Source organism: Carettochelys insculpta, chromosome 6 (assembly GCF_033958435.1).
Source record: "Carettochelys insculpta isolate YL-2023 chromosome 6, ASM3395843v1, whole genome shotgun sequence".
NCBI lineage: Eukaryota > Metazoa > Chordata > Testudines > Carettochelyidae > Carettochelys > Carettochelys insculpta.
The window spans coordinates 91,182,516-91,195,320 of NC_134142.1; the positions used below are offsets into that span (position 1 = coordinate 91,182,516).

Here is a 12,805-nt window from a genome sequence, read left to right on the forward strand (position 1 = left end):
ATAGAGATGTATAATACATGGCTCAATACCCCCTCCCTTCTCCCAGAGCCAGGCATCCCCAAGCCCCTTTCTGCTCTAACCCAAGGTCAATGGCTCACCAGAGCCGTCGCCACCAACTTCTCCCTCTGAGCACTGGGGCATGTGCCCAGAGCAGCGGCAAGCGCTCCCAGCACACGGCTCCAAGCCGGAGCTGCGTTTCCCAAAGAGCTGCATGTGGCTCAAGAGCAGCATACTCCCCAGACTTCTCTTGCATACCCCTAAGGGTACATGTACCCTGGGTTGAGAAACACTGGGGTACACTGAGCCAGAGGTGAGCAGCAACAGCTTCTTCCCCAGGGAACCAAGTCAGTGGAACTGACGGCTGTACCTGAATAACACTTTCTTCATGCATGGGAACATGCTAATGCATTTGTGGGATATGGACAGCCAAGCTGGCACGTGGACAGCGAACAGGTTGGAGCTGAGCCTCTGACTTGCTTGGGGTGATGGTGACCAGGTGGCCTGCAATCTAGGCTATAGCAAGGTACTACCACAAGGAAGCTCACGCAGCTAGAGTCACAGATGGCACTGACTGGTAGGACCGTGCGGAGGCTTGTGCTGCTGGAGTTCAAATTAACTCTTGCTTAACCAGAGTGACACCATCCTCATTTGAGTGTAGATCACGGGCCTTGAGTTTTGTCCTTTTGAGGCAACTTTTTGGCTCGGAGGCGTTCCCAGTTGTTGCGTGAGGCTGATTTGGGCTAAGACAAAGCAAGGCTTCTTTAAGGTGTTACAACAAAGCTTTAAGGTGTTACAACAAAGAAGGCGTTGAGACAATTGCATGAAAGCGAAAGGCCTGGCAGGATGTGGCTTTGCTGCCAAGAGCCAATCCAGATAGAGCGGGGCGCCGCTGAGAAGTCGTTGTGCTGGCACCTGCCGGGCACTGCTCCAAGGAAGCTCACAGCAGCGCGGTCCAGAGAGGGCCAGTTCTGCGCAGGGTTAGCCGGCAGCGAACGGACACTGGGGACAGCGGGGCAGTGTTTGCGCGGTCAGCACCACCCCGCACGGGCCGGCGGGGGGGGGGGGGGGGCTGTGCTGGACGAGCCCTTTAGGGAAGCGGGGTCTGGTCCGCTTGGGCGCAGGAAGGAGCCCGCCGAGCTCCTCCCGGGTTCCAGTTAAATCCCCGCTGCCTTCGTCTCCCCTCGGCGCTGGCCGTGGACTGCTCTAATCCGCACTCCCGCCGGTGCGCGCCCCCCGCCCCCGCCGGAACTGTCCAGCGCGGCCCCGGGCAGGACGGCGGGAGCGCGGCAGGGGGCGCTGCCCGCCCGGCGGTGCCGCTGAGCGAGGCACTGGCGCGGGCAGCTATCGGGGTCCTCGGGCGCTACCTTGCGCCGCTCACCGCTGCCTCTTCCTGCTGGGCTCCGGCCGCCCGCCGCCGCCGGGGCTGGCCGCGCTGTGGCGGCGCATGGGCGGGCGCCGCCCGGCCCCCACGGCTATGACAGCGGCTCCCGGCGGCAGGTGAGCGCAGGGCCCCGCGGGTCATGGAGCCGCTGGAGCGGGAGCAGGGCGCAGGGGCCGGCGCCTCCAGCTCCCCGTCCTCCACCAGCTCGGAGACCTCGCTGGAGCCGGAGAAGGGCCCCGCGCTGGGGCGAAGGCACAGCAACAAGCGGTTCACGGGGCTCCGGATCTTCGGGCGCAGGTGAGGGGCAGGGGGCAGCGCCCCCTGGTGGGAAAAGGGCGTGGGGCAGGCAGCCAGCCAGCCAGGGTCTCCCGTGTGCCTGGCCAGTCCGTCCCTGCGGGGGCTTGTCTACCTGTTGTGCCTTAATGTGGCTCCGGATCCTGAGCGTGCCCTGGCCTGGCATGCCCTGCCAAAGGCACCTGCTGTGCTGGTGAAGCTCTGGGCTTAGAGCCTGCCCTTAAGGTTTGCGGCTAGAGCTGGGTATGAGGGGGACGTGAATCATGCCCTCAATGCTTGCAAAAGCCCTGGCCACGTTAAAGCTCAGAAAAGTACTTCTGCCAGTAGAGCTTATTTCCTTTAGGGGGCCGGCATGAACCCTACTGGTAAAAGAACTCGTGCTGGTGCAAGCCGCATCTCTGCCAGAAGCGATGTTGGCGTAGCTGTGGTTTTATGGTGTAGACAAGGCCTGAGTCTTCACTGGGTATGCCTCATGCTGCAGCTTGTCCCCTCTGGCGTGTAGAGGTTGTTCTCTCCAAATGCCGGTTTTGCATCTCCAAAGAACTTCATGAGTCAAGGCCCAACATCTCTTCCCCTTCCCTTGTGCTTACCATTGGACTCCTTTAGTTTGCAACTTACACGTACGCTTAAACTTTGGAACTCACTGCTGTGATATACTGTGGAACTAGGAAAGGAGAAAGTGCGTTTGTGTAACAATGGTAGTGACATGAGCTTTTGTACAAGTACAAGGAGTATCAACCCTAATTAGTTGATTTCTAGGTGAGGGCAGCAAAAAATCCAAGTGAACGGTGCCATAAAATTGTCACGAAATTCTGGCTGTTGGAAATAGAGAAGGCTAGACAGACTATTCATATATTCTGCTGCGGTGGGAGGTGATATGAAGCAAGACTCCTATTATTCTTACTCAACCCGTTTCCCTTAGACACATACTACTTCTGGGGTGCTCAGGTGGTATTATTCACCCTCTGGTCAGAGAGCATAGGTGATGGTGTTGCTGGGTCTCACTTCCTGCTGTTTGCTGATTCCTAAACTATACGCTCATTGGGACAGGGGCCATGTCTTTGTACCATTTGTCTATGAGTGCCAAGCACAGTGGGTACTCAATCCTGACTGTGGCCTCTGGGTGCTCAAGTAATAGAAATACTAAATAATCAGATTGGGAATGCTCTCAAAAAATTAGTGGAAGAGGTCCCATATGTGGGCTTGTGTGCAGAGTCCAGCAGCTTCTAGGTATAAAGCCCCTGCCCCATCCTCTCTTTAAATTGCAAAAGAGTTCCCTCACATCTTTGCACTGAATCAGCCTGCGCTGGGGGCCTGAGAGGAAGCGAGGACAGTAGATTGTGAAGCCAGAAGGGACCATTTTAATTATCTCACCTGACCTTCTGCGAACCACAGACTTTCCCCAAAATAATGCCTGGAATATAGCTTTTAGAAAAACATCCAAACTTGATTTTATAATAGGATGGGTGAATTCACTGTGACCCTGCCCCGCCCCCCCTTGCTAAATTGCTCTAGTGCTTAATTACCCTGTCAAAAATGTGTGTTTTTTTTCTCCAGTCTCTTATCCCACTAGAGATAAGAGTATGGCTGGAGCAGAGACAGCTTGGCTATCGAAGAGATGTGTTGGGAGTGGCATCCCAGGAGTTTGTATTGGAGACAGTATGCATCCCAGATATACAGAGGCACGTGTCATCTGGGTTGGGCTTTCAGGGTCTGGTGACTGGTTTCTCCAGCTCCTTTCCTGTGTTGCTGCAGTGTTAGTGTCATTAATTACTGCTTGTGGGGCAGGGGGAATCACCAGACCAAGACAGGTTGGGATTCTTGGGGTAGGTCAGCACTGTGGGGGGAAAACCCCACAGCAGCGAGTCTCAGAAACCAGGTAAATGGATTTGGGCTTGTGTTTGCTACAGGGCTCGAAATGGCAGAAATGACAGTATAGTTACCTATACCCATACTGCTGTTTTGAGCTCTGTAATGCAGCTGTGGACAGCCTGTGGCCTAGCGGGGTTCTGTGTGTGACCCGCGAGACATTTTGTTTACTGTTGCCCACGTTCAGGGTTGTTGGATTTCACTGAGTTCCGTATGCTTAGGGTCTTTTTTTTCCCCTACTTGTATTATTAAAGTGACACGCATATGAAGTGAGGTGCTTGCTGATTGTACACAACATTAACTGTGAGAGCTGTGCGCTCCTGCTGAATCTAATCAAAGTGCCGCTCGGGTTCAGTTGGCATACCCTGCAAATTCTAAGTACTCAAGCGTAATTAGCAAAACTACCCTATCCTGGGAGACCATCTTAGTTATGACAATCCTGTGGCCCACTGAGAGGAAGGAAGACCACTCATGAGGCCGGCTCACTAGTATAGGTTGCCCATCGCTGCTGTAGTGTGAGCCTGGGTCAGTTTACCCAGGCTGTGAGTTGTGTTGGGTTGCTTTTTTTTGCAGTGTAGCTATAGCCACAGGAAGAGGTGTCATGTCTTCCTCAGTAGCTTGCATTAATTTTTCCTTCATTTCCCTGGGCCACATTTTCTCCTTTGGCTGAGGAGCGGATCTTTAGAAAAAAAGAGATCTGAACACTCTGTTTCCTCTGTGAGCAAGTAACATCAGTACCACTCACTCTGATGGGGAGTGTGGGAAAGGGTTAAGTGGGTCTGTGCACCTGGCAAGCAGAAGCAGGCTGCTGTCTTTGGACCCAGAGATTCTGTGTTTCACTGATGTACCATGGCTGGGCTGAGCAGAGAGTTCTGTGTGGGAGGCTTATGGTGTGGATAGGAGCAGGCCATAATTTCAACCCTAGAAATGTAATTAGAGGCTCCAGCCCACAAGACAGCGGCCTGGTGTCTGATTAGGCAGTGAACAATGTGCACTGACAAAGGGCAGGGCCAGATGTTGTGGTGACAGCTTTTTGGGTCAGTGTGTAGTCACACTGATCACTGTGGAGGCTGCACCGTGCTTTAGGTTTACCAAGGAAATCCTACCTGTACTGTGAGTGTTACTATGCTGTTGCAAGTGTGTTCTCAGGTTGCAAACCAAGCTGGCTGCTGAAGAAGTGTGACTCAAATACACCTTGTTCCTGCCCTCCCAGCCTCAGCTATCGCAGTCCTGGGTAGCCCAGATGCAGCTTTGACAGCATTCTTTGATCTTGACATGCCATCCACAGCACACTCAACTATTCCATCCCTGTGTCGGCTACATAACTGAAACTGCTGACTGGGTGAGGGTGAGAGGGTTATTTTCCCTGGTAGTGTCAGAAGTTTTGAAGCAGGTTGCGAATTTTACAGGCAGAGAGCCTGGCTAAGCCATGGCTAGGGGTGAGATGGACATGATAGGGATGTGTTTGGGCTCTGACCGATCACGGGTTCCTTTGAATCATTGAATGTAAATTGAGCAAAGGGAAACTGGGAATCATAATTTCCCCTTCCACCCATTCCTCTTTCCTGCAGATATGGGAAATCTGCCTTGATTTGTTTCTGCTCTGAGCTGAGTAACATCTCTTTTCCCCTCTGGCTGTAGCGGGACATTCCTGCAGCCCCAGGAAAGAGGTGGGCTATGAGTGCTATATGTCCCCTGCACAGCCAGTCTGCAACCCTACCAGGCCCTTCAGGCAATGATGATAGTGTTCCCTGGACTGTGAGGCCCTGGCTTTTACTCCATTTTCCTTGCGTACTGGTCGGTGCCGTGTGCCGCTTCCTCCCTCATCACCCATCTGAATGTGGTTTTGTCTTAATGCTCTAGGGCACCAGCTCATTGTTCTGTGCCCTGGAGCCTGTTTGATTCTCATTCTTCTGTCTGGGCCTCAGGTGAGGTTCCGTGGAGGGCAGAGAGGCATGCATTGTGTGATGCACATGATATAATTAAAAGCCCCCCCCGCCCCCTTTGCTGTTTCTTCCATCCAGCCCTTCTATTGCTATGAGCTGGCCTGACATGTTGCCAAGGTGACTCCATCACGAGTCTGGCTGTAAACAGAGGCTGAGTGGCACAGTGGGAGCTGCTTCCTTCTGCTCTGGTTTCAGATTTAGCAGCAGAGTGTAGTACATGATACCATGTCTTGTCCTACACCCAAAATTAAATAGTGCCTCTTCTCTCCTTCCCAAGGGGGTGCATGTCCTTGAGGGTAAATGCACTGCACTTAGAACTGTAGGCTAATCTGTATGGAGAGAACAGCGGGGTGTGTGATTCTATTAGAGAGAGGGACGAGGTGTGTGTCTCACAGGACAGTATGGGACATGAAAGGGGAAGGACATTGTTCTTTCTTGTTTAGGGCATTGTGTTTTCCAGCATTACTGGAATTTCTAGCACTGTGCTGGAGGAGTAGCTCGTTCGCCTCTGGATGGAGGTGATTTAGGTACATCAGTCACGGACACTGCAGAAAAACATAGGGGAGTTAAAATTCCCATAGGCCTTGGAGAAAGGGGAAAGTCCCTGCGCAGTGATCCTTGGGCAGGGTGTGAGTGTTGTGTAGGACAGTGATGTCCAACCTTTTTTCATGGGGGGCCATGTGGCAATTTTTTACATGTTCTGGGGGCTGAACATAAACTCCAAACCACCCCTATCCCCTGGCTTAAACCCCTTGCAGCCCCAAAATGCCCCCAGCCTTAGACCCCCTGCATCCCCAAACCACCACCCCCTGAACATTGCAGTGGGGGCAGCTTCCTGCTGCACTGAAAGAATAGGACTCAATTTAATTGGCCTAACAGCCAGATCCCTCGTGCCAGCCACAAAGCCAACTGAGTTCTGCTCCAGTGTTTCTCAACTTTTTTTTTTTTATAAAATACTCCTTTTTCCAAAAAAAAAAAGTATCCCCATATCACAATTTTCAGACATGCAAAATCCCCAATCCCCCTTCCCCTCTCCAGAGCCAGGCAGCTCCAGCCCTCTGCTTTAACCCAGTCTTCCCTCCCTCAGAGCCAAGCACCCCCAGCACCCCGGTTTAAACCAATCTCCCCTCCCATTCCCCAGAGCCAGGCACCCTCAGCCCCCCTCACCACTGTAAATGAATGCCCCCCCTGCCCCCTGCAGAGCCAGGCACCCTCAGCACAAACTGAATTCAGCAATTACCGTCACCTCGGGAGGAGCAGGAGCTGCGTGAGCTGAGTCCCAAGCCACGTCCGTGCTGGGGCCCACGCGAGCGGCGTCCGCTGGAGCTGCGTCCCATGTGAGCCGTGTTGGCTGGAGTGCCGTGCAGTGAGCTGCAACCTGTGGCAGTGGTGCTGGCACCCATCCGAGCCACGCTGGCTGGAGCCGGGAGCTGCAACCCACAGGAGCTGCCCAGTGCGAGCCGCGCTGGCAGGAGCCGCACCAGCTGGAGCTGGGGCCTGTGCAAGCTGTGCCAGAAAAATGGCAACGCTGCCAGCTCTGTGAGCCAGATAAGAAGGCTGTGTGGGCCAGATACCCTGGTGTAAGACATCAGCTGTGAGCTGCTTCAGTGGCTTCCCTCTGAATTTCAGAGAGGCAAGTGGGCGTGAGACTCTCCTGTTGACAAGTGAGGTGAGGCTAGAATGAAGTGTTTGAGGCGCTGTTTTGGGAAGGATTGTGCTTTGCAGTCCTCCTTCCTGGGATCCTGTTCCTTCCAACAGAGACTGACTGAGACGCATGCCCCTTGTTTAGGCTGGAATGGAGCCAGCGTGTGGAATTTAAATCCACTAGCACTTTTCATGACCGCAGGTGATCAGAAATTTGGTTTTATGTTCTGTCCCTTCCAGCAGTTCAATGCCCCCAGCATTTGGGTGAGTCCTCGCTTACAGGGGAGGGCACTTGCTGTTGTCACATACATCACTCTCTGAAGCCACTAATTTTGCCTTGGAAGTTTCCCATCCTCACACTGCCCAGACCTGACTCTGCTTGCTGTAGCTTTAAGCTGCTGAAATTGTAGCCTCGGGTGACATGGGGACAGCTTTCCTACGCTCAGTCAGATAAGCAGTGAGTACATGGAACTGCAAGCAATGCCACGAAGAGCGACTGAGCTGCTGCCAGCCTCTCTGCCCTGCAGCTTGCCTGGCGTGTGCCCTCAGCACTAGTCTGTGCCCCAGATACCCGCCCACCTAAATAGTTGACACCTTATGTGACAGCACCACTACCTCATTGCAATGGAATCCTGCGGGTGGATTGCTGAAGAGCAAGCTGCTTACAATCGCTCTCTGAGCTCTCAGAAAAATGCGGTGCCACTGGAGTGGCAACAAATCCAAACGGTGAGGGCATTCCCCCCGCTTCTCACTCTTTTCTCTGGGACCCAGCGTGGGGCTCAGTTGCATGAAATGCATGTGAACATGGTGCCACTGCCAATAAATTGCTCCCTGCTCTGTCTGTCTGTCTGTCTCTCTCTGGAGATCTGGGAATGGGCCTGTGAGGCGGAAGAGGCAGTGGCACGAGCTTTCTCAGAAAGCCATAACTGCAGCAAGCAAGGTTCATGCATTCTGAGAACAGGCTTATTTGTGTGCCTTGTAATTGCCTTAAAGGGAGGGCGGAGTAATTGGCCCCAGAACTGATGTAAAGACAAATGCACAGTGCACGTTTCCGGACCAAGATGGGAAATCTTTTTAATTGGGCTGATGAAGAGATTGGAGCCGACACGATAAGGAATTTAATCCCCACTGCTTTTCTAGCCACCCCACTCCTCATGCTGCAAGTGAGCAGTCAGAATGAAGGCCCTCCCCCAGGGGAAGGTAGGTGTGTGTGTGTGTGTGTGTGTGTGTGTGTGTGTGTGTGTGTGTGTGTGTGTGTGTGTGTGTGTGTGTGTGTGTGTGTGTGTGTGTGTGTGTGTGTGTGTGTGCGCGCGCGCGCGCATGATGGGGATTAAATCCTTTCCTAACCCTCCTGGCCTTGCAGATGAGCAGTTGAAATTGAGCCTGTCCGTGAGGTGTTATGGGTTCCTCGTGAGATGCATTAAGTAGTGAGATCGCACCAAACACTGAGAGTGCCAAACCATGGCATGTTAATGGATACCAGGGATGGCCGTGTGGAGCTGCCAGCTGGTTTGCGGTTTGAATCCGGCTGACCTTCCTCCCTTGGCACTTGGCTGATGCACCATGACCCTGGGAACAGGCTCAGGAGAGGAGCGCTTATGCCAGGGTGGGTTTGTGAGGTGAGGCAGTGTGTGGGCAAACATGAAACCAAAGCGAGCTCACGCCTACGCCTCTCTGAAGTGTTGTTCAGTTTGGGGACGTGGTAGGGTGTCTCTTTGTTCCATGCATGTGTTAGTGTGTGGGCAGAAGTTGGGGAGTGGAGTCTCTGTGGCCTTCACGAACAGTTGCTTGTGCTCTGCTGGGCTGTCTCCTCCTCCTCCCCCACTTCCCATTGCACAAAGCTTATTGTTTGCTGTCCTCTTTTACTACCTGTCTGTGTATGTGAATTCATCTAAATTCACTACCAAATTTTCAGGCTGTAGCTTCTTATGTGACAAACCAAGGGGCCTTGCCAGAGAATATGGCCCAGTTTGCTGTAGAATACATGGCGTCTTTTGCAGGGAGAGGCAACTAATGGTGCAGGGGCCTTGCAATGGGCTGGATCCAGGACCCAAGGGACCAGACAGTCGTGGGGATGTCCTAGAATTTAAAGATTAAAGTTTGCAAACTGCTGTGGTTCAAGCAGAGCTCGCTTCAAGAATTCAACACAGAGTTCCCACCAGGGACTTCAAAGACAGCTGCCCCTGGCTGTGGGTCTGGAGCAGGAGGTGGTCAAGCACACCGCTCCTCCCCCGCAGCCCCCACGAGCTGGGGCCCATGGTACAACCTCCAACCTTTCCTCTCACACGCAAGGAGCACGGGCAGGGCAAAGGGAAGAAGGGCTTTGTCGGCAGCTGCTTTGGCTGATGCTTTGGTTTGTTGGGGGGGGAGGTGACAAGCTGCTGTTTTGGCTGCCCGGCAGAGGTCAGAGTGAGGGACTGCCTGTGCCTCTGTGCTCACTGCTGTAGAGAAGGTGGCAGGTCTCCTAACCTGACTAGGGCCAGAGTGTACCTTCGAGGAACTGATGCAATCTGATCAAGGGGATGAGAAACCCAGAAAGGGCAATGAAGCCCTGGGTCCTGGGGAAGTGGGCCCTTCATCACACATTTCTGCCTGGGCCTGCTTCTTGTTCTGGGCGCACCAGTGTTGGATATTGGCAATGTGGGCATAGGGCGCAGCCCCTCTCTGGGGGCTAGAGGCGCATGGGTTGCTGCAGGCCATGTCAGAAGGGGTAGGTGTCTGCAAAGAGCTGAGTGCTGGGCATTGGAGGTATGGGGATGGCCCTAACAGGTGCTGGGTGTCAGGGCAGGGGTAGGCCCTGGTAGCAGGGGCAGAGGTCCCTGGCAAGGCAGGCAGGTGCTTGGGAAGAGAGGGGTGCAGAAGTAATAGGAATCGGAATTGATGGAGTGATGATAGGTCCCCAGAGGGGGGATTGGAGAGGTGCTGGGGATGGTGAAAGCAGTGGCTGGGTTTTTTTTTTTTTTTGTGCCAGTACTTGCCAGTACTGAGTACTGGCTCTTCAGCAGTCCCAGCCATGGGATTGGCTAGTAGGGAGCTGGCTAAGTACAGCTCCTCTTCCTTTTTTTAACAAAGCACTGGGCAGTGGTTTGTGAGAGTTGGGGGGAACACTTGGTGGAGAGGATGCAGGCTTCGGCAGAGGAACAGACAGAGGTTCTGAGGATTAGCAGTGTGGACCCAGGCCAGCGAGGGGGACAGGAGTGCTTGCTGTCAGCAAGGCAGGGGGAGTAGCTCTGGGAGACCGTAGTAGCGTTCAGTGCAGGTGGTGAGGCAGTGTGAATTGTCTGGGCTGGCCTGGGGCCTGTCGAAAAGTAAAGCACTGAGCTGCAGGGAGCTGGACTGACTCTGTCAGGTGGGGAGAAGTGAGGTGCTGTCAGATGGAGATGTGGCTATGGAAGGAGGGCAGAGACCCTGAATTAAAGCTGGTCTCTTGTGGTGTAATGGAGAGGAGCAGAAGGGGTCTCTGGAGCCCTGCTGAAGCCCCCTCAGTATAGTTTCTAGCTCTCCTCTTCTTGGTATTCTGCTTTCATTCGTTGCTGTTCCCAGGTTTCCCCTGAGCTGACTCTCTGGAGCCTCTTCTCCATCCTGCACTTGCTGGCTCCTTTGGGGAGAGTTGGAATCTGTTGGCTCCTTGAGGTGATTGATTTCCCCCTGCCAGCCCAGTCAGTGGAGACTGAACATCCTTGCCACGTCACATTGTTGAGCTCTCAGTCCAGCTGCACATGGACAGGGGTCTGCATTGCCCAATCCACACCTCTGGGGGGACTCGGCCCCAGGCCAGTCTTAGCAAAGAAACCAGGTAGGCTCTGGGACTTGAATTTGCTTCTCACCCCTACAGCTGGCCCATCCAGGGCAGGACGCGCTGTCTCCCACAGTTCTCTATCTATCAGTCAGCCCTTGCCACTGATCTCTGTTCCAGAATCTCAGCTTTAAATAAATACTTTCTGGCCCTCGTGGTGGTGAGGGAAACCTCAGGAAGATGAACCCATGGTAACCAGTACAACACTGTCTTCCAGAGGGACCTGAAATAACTGCACTCAGAGGAGTGAATTGCTCATTCATCTAATGGCCCTGTCATTTGGTAGTTCTGCCTGGAGCATCCTCCTATCACAGGCCACTGTATGACAGGCATGTCAGCCTCAATTTCCATTTAACATGGCCAGCTCACTTCAGGCTTCATGCTAGACCTCCATGGAGCTGTATTATTGTAACAACAAAGTTCAAATAATCCATAACAGAAGCTCTTAACACACAATCTGTTTTTCACCCCAGTACAAGTAGTCATTAAAACTCAGGTCATCTTGTCCTGCATTGCTCCGTGTACCACACACTCGTACCTCCAACCGTACCCAGGCACTCAGTCCTCTCCTGCCCTCATATGAGGATGCCCCTCTCCCCACAGCCATTCCAAGGGGAGTGCAGTCCTGCCGTTTGCAGAAGGAGCCACACGGAGCATCCTTCTTCATTTCCCCTGCCTTTTCTGAGTCCACGTCTCTGGCTCTGAGAGTCAGCAAGCACCTCCTGCTGTTCCCAGCGTTCATCCCTTTCCAGCCTGCTCTGGCCTTAGATATCTGGCTCAAAAGGAGAAGGGTAGCTCACTGGCTTCCTAGGCCCACAGCATTTTTCAGCCTCCCAGCACTGGCTTTGGATCTGTCAGATCAGAAAGCTAGCCCCCCTGCTGAATTTCTGATAATTCCTCCTCCTTTTAAGGGAGCACCTGTAAATCTTTCTCTAGAGACCTCCTTCATTCCCTCACACTGCTCTGATTCACCAGGTGGAGAGGGGCTTTTTTAGGGCTGGACATGCTTCCTTTGCAGGCTCTGATAAAAACACACTCTTGATACAACAAAATGAGTTTTTGGGGACAGTGCAAATTATACTGAATTCTACACAAAAACAAGCAACTTGGACGGCTGCAGCGATTGGTAGTAACTTTTCAGCATCGATCAGAAGCAGCTGGAGAAAGCTGAGACTTTCCACTGAAGGACAGGGATCTTGCTGCAGAGTTTAGGTCTGGCTAAGAAGAAAGTTGTGTGGAGGAAGTGTTTCTTGTGCTGTCCCCAGTCTGAAAATGAGACGGAGAGGCCTCCGTTTCCTGGGCTCTGAGTCAGGCACCTTTTTACAAAGCCAAAATTCAGCTTTAAAGTTAAAAAAGGGAAATTCTGCCTCCTCTTGCTATACAGGTGACCACTGCCTCACTCAGGAGAGCTGAAAGCCAGTGGCCTGTGGCCTGTGTGTGCCCAGAAAAGAGAGAGGAATGGGAAACAGGCTTTTCTTTCCCTCCTCTTCCTGTAGTGGGTATATTCAGTGAGATGCTGCGGTGAAATGCCTGTGTTAGGTTTTATACTTCAGTGGCTTGGCAAGCCGTGTAAACACAGCCATTGTGTAAGAGAGGTGGAGCTCTGAGGAGCAGGACTGGAGCAGAACTTCCTCCCCTGTTGGGGGTTAATGCCCAGTGATAGGTAGCTCTGTGGCTCCATGCCATCTCCTTAATTCTGCCTTACTCAGGCCCAGCTCCTCCATGTTGCTTTATGATTAAAAGTCTTTTCTTGTCCTGGATCATGTGGGGCAGCATTTCCCAAAGCGTGGTCCACAGCCCAGTACCAGTCTTGGGGTGGGCGGGGGAGAAAATGGTCCTTAGAAAATACGCAAATGATCGTGCACAATCCTACTA

General features: G+C 53.1%; 1 protein-coding gene across 3 annotated transcripts in view; it reads left to right on the forward strand.

Annotated features, from left to right (window-relative positions):
• The first annotated feature begins 1,282 nt into the window (after positions 1 to 1,282).
• Positions 1,283 to 12,805, forward strand: part of DGKZ (diacylglycerol kinase zeta) — an 89,017-nt gene continuing 77,494 nt past the window's right edge. The window contains exon 1 of one of the 3 annotated variants that reach the window (XM_074997575.1): positions 1,283 to 1,678. In XM_074997575.1, coding sequence (XP_074853676.1) covers positions 1,521 to 1,678 — 158 coding nt within the window. In that variant the 5' untranslated portion in view covers positions 1,283 to 1,520. The remainder of the gene's footprint in view (positions 1,679 to 12,805) is intronic. The other 2 variants (XM_074997578.1, XM_074997579.1) reach the window with 2 other exon arrangements.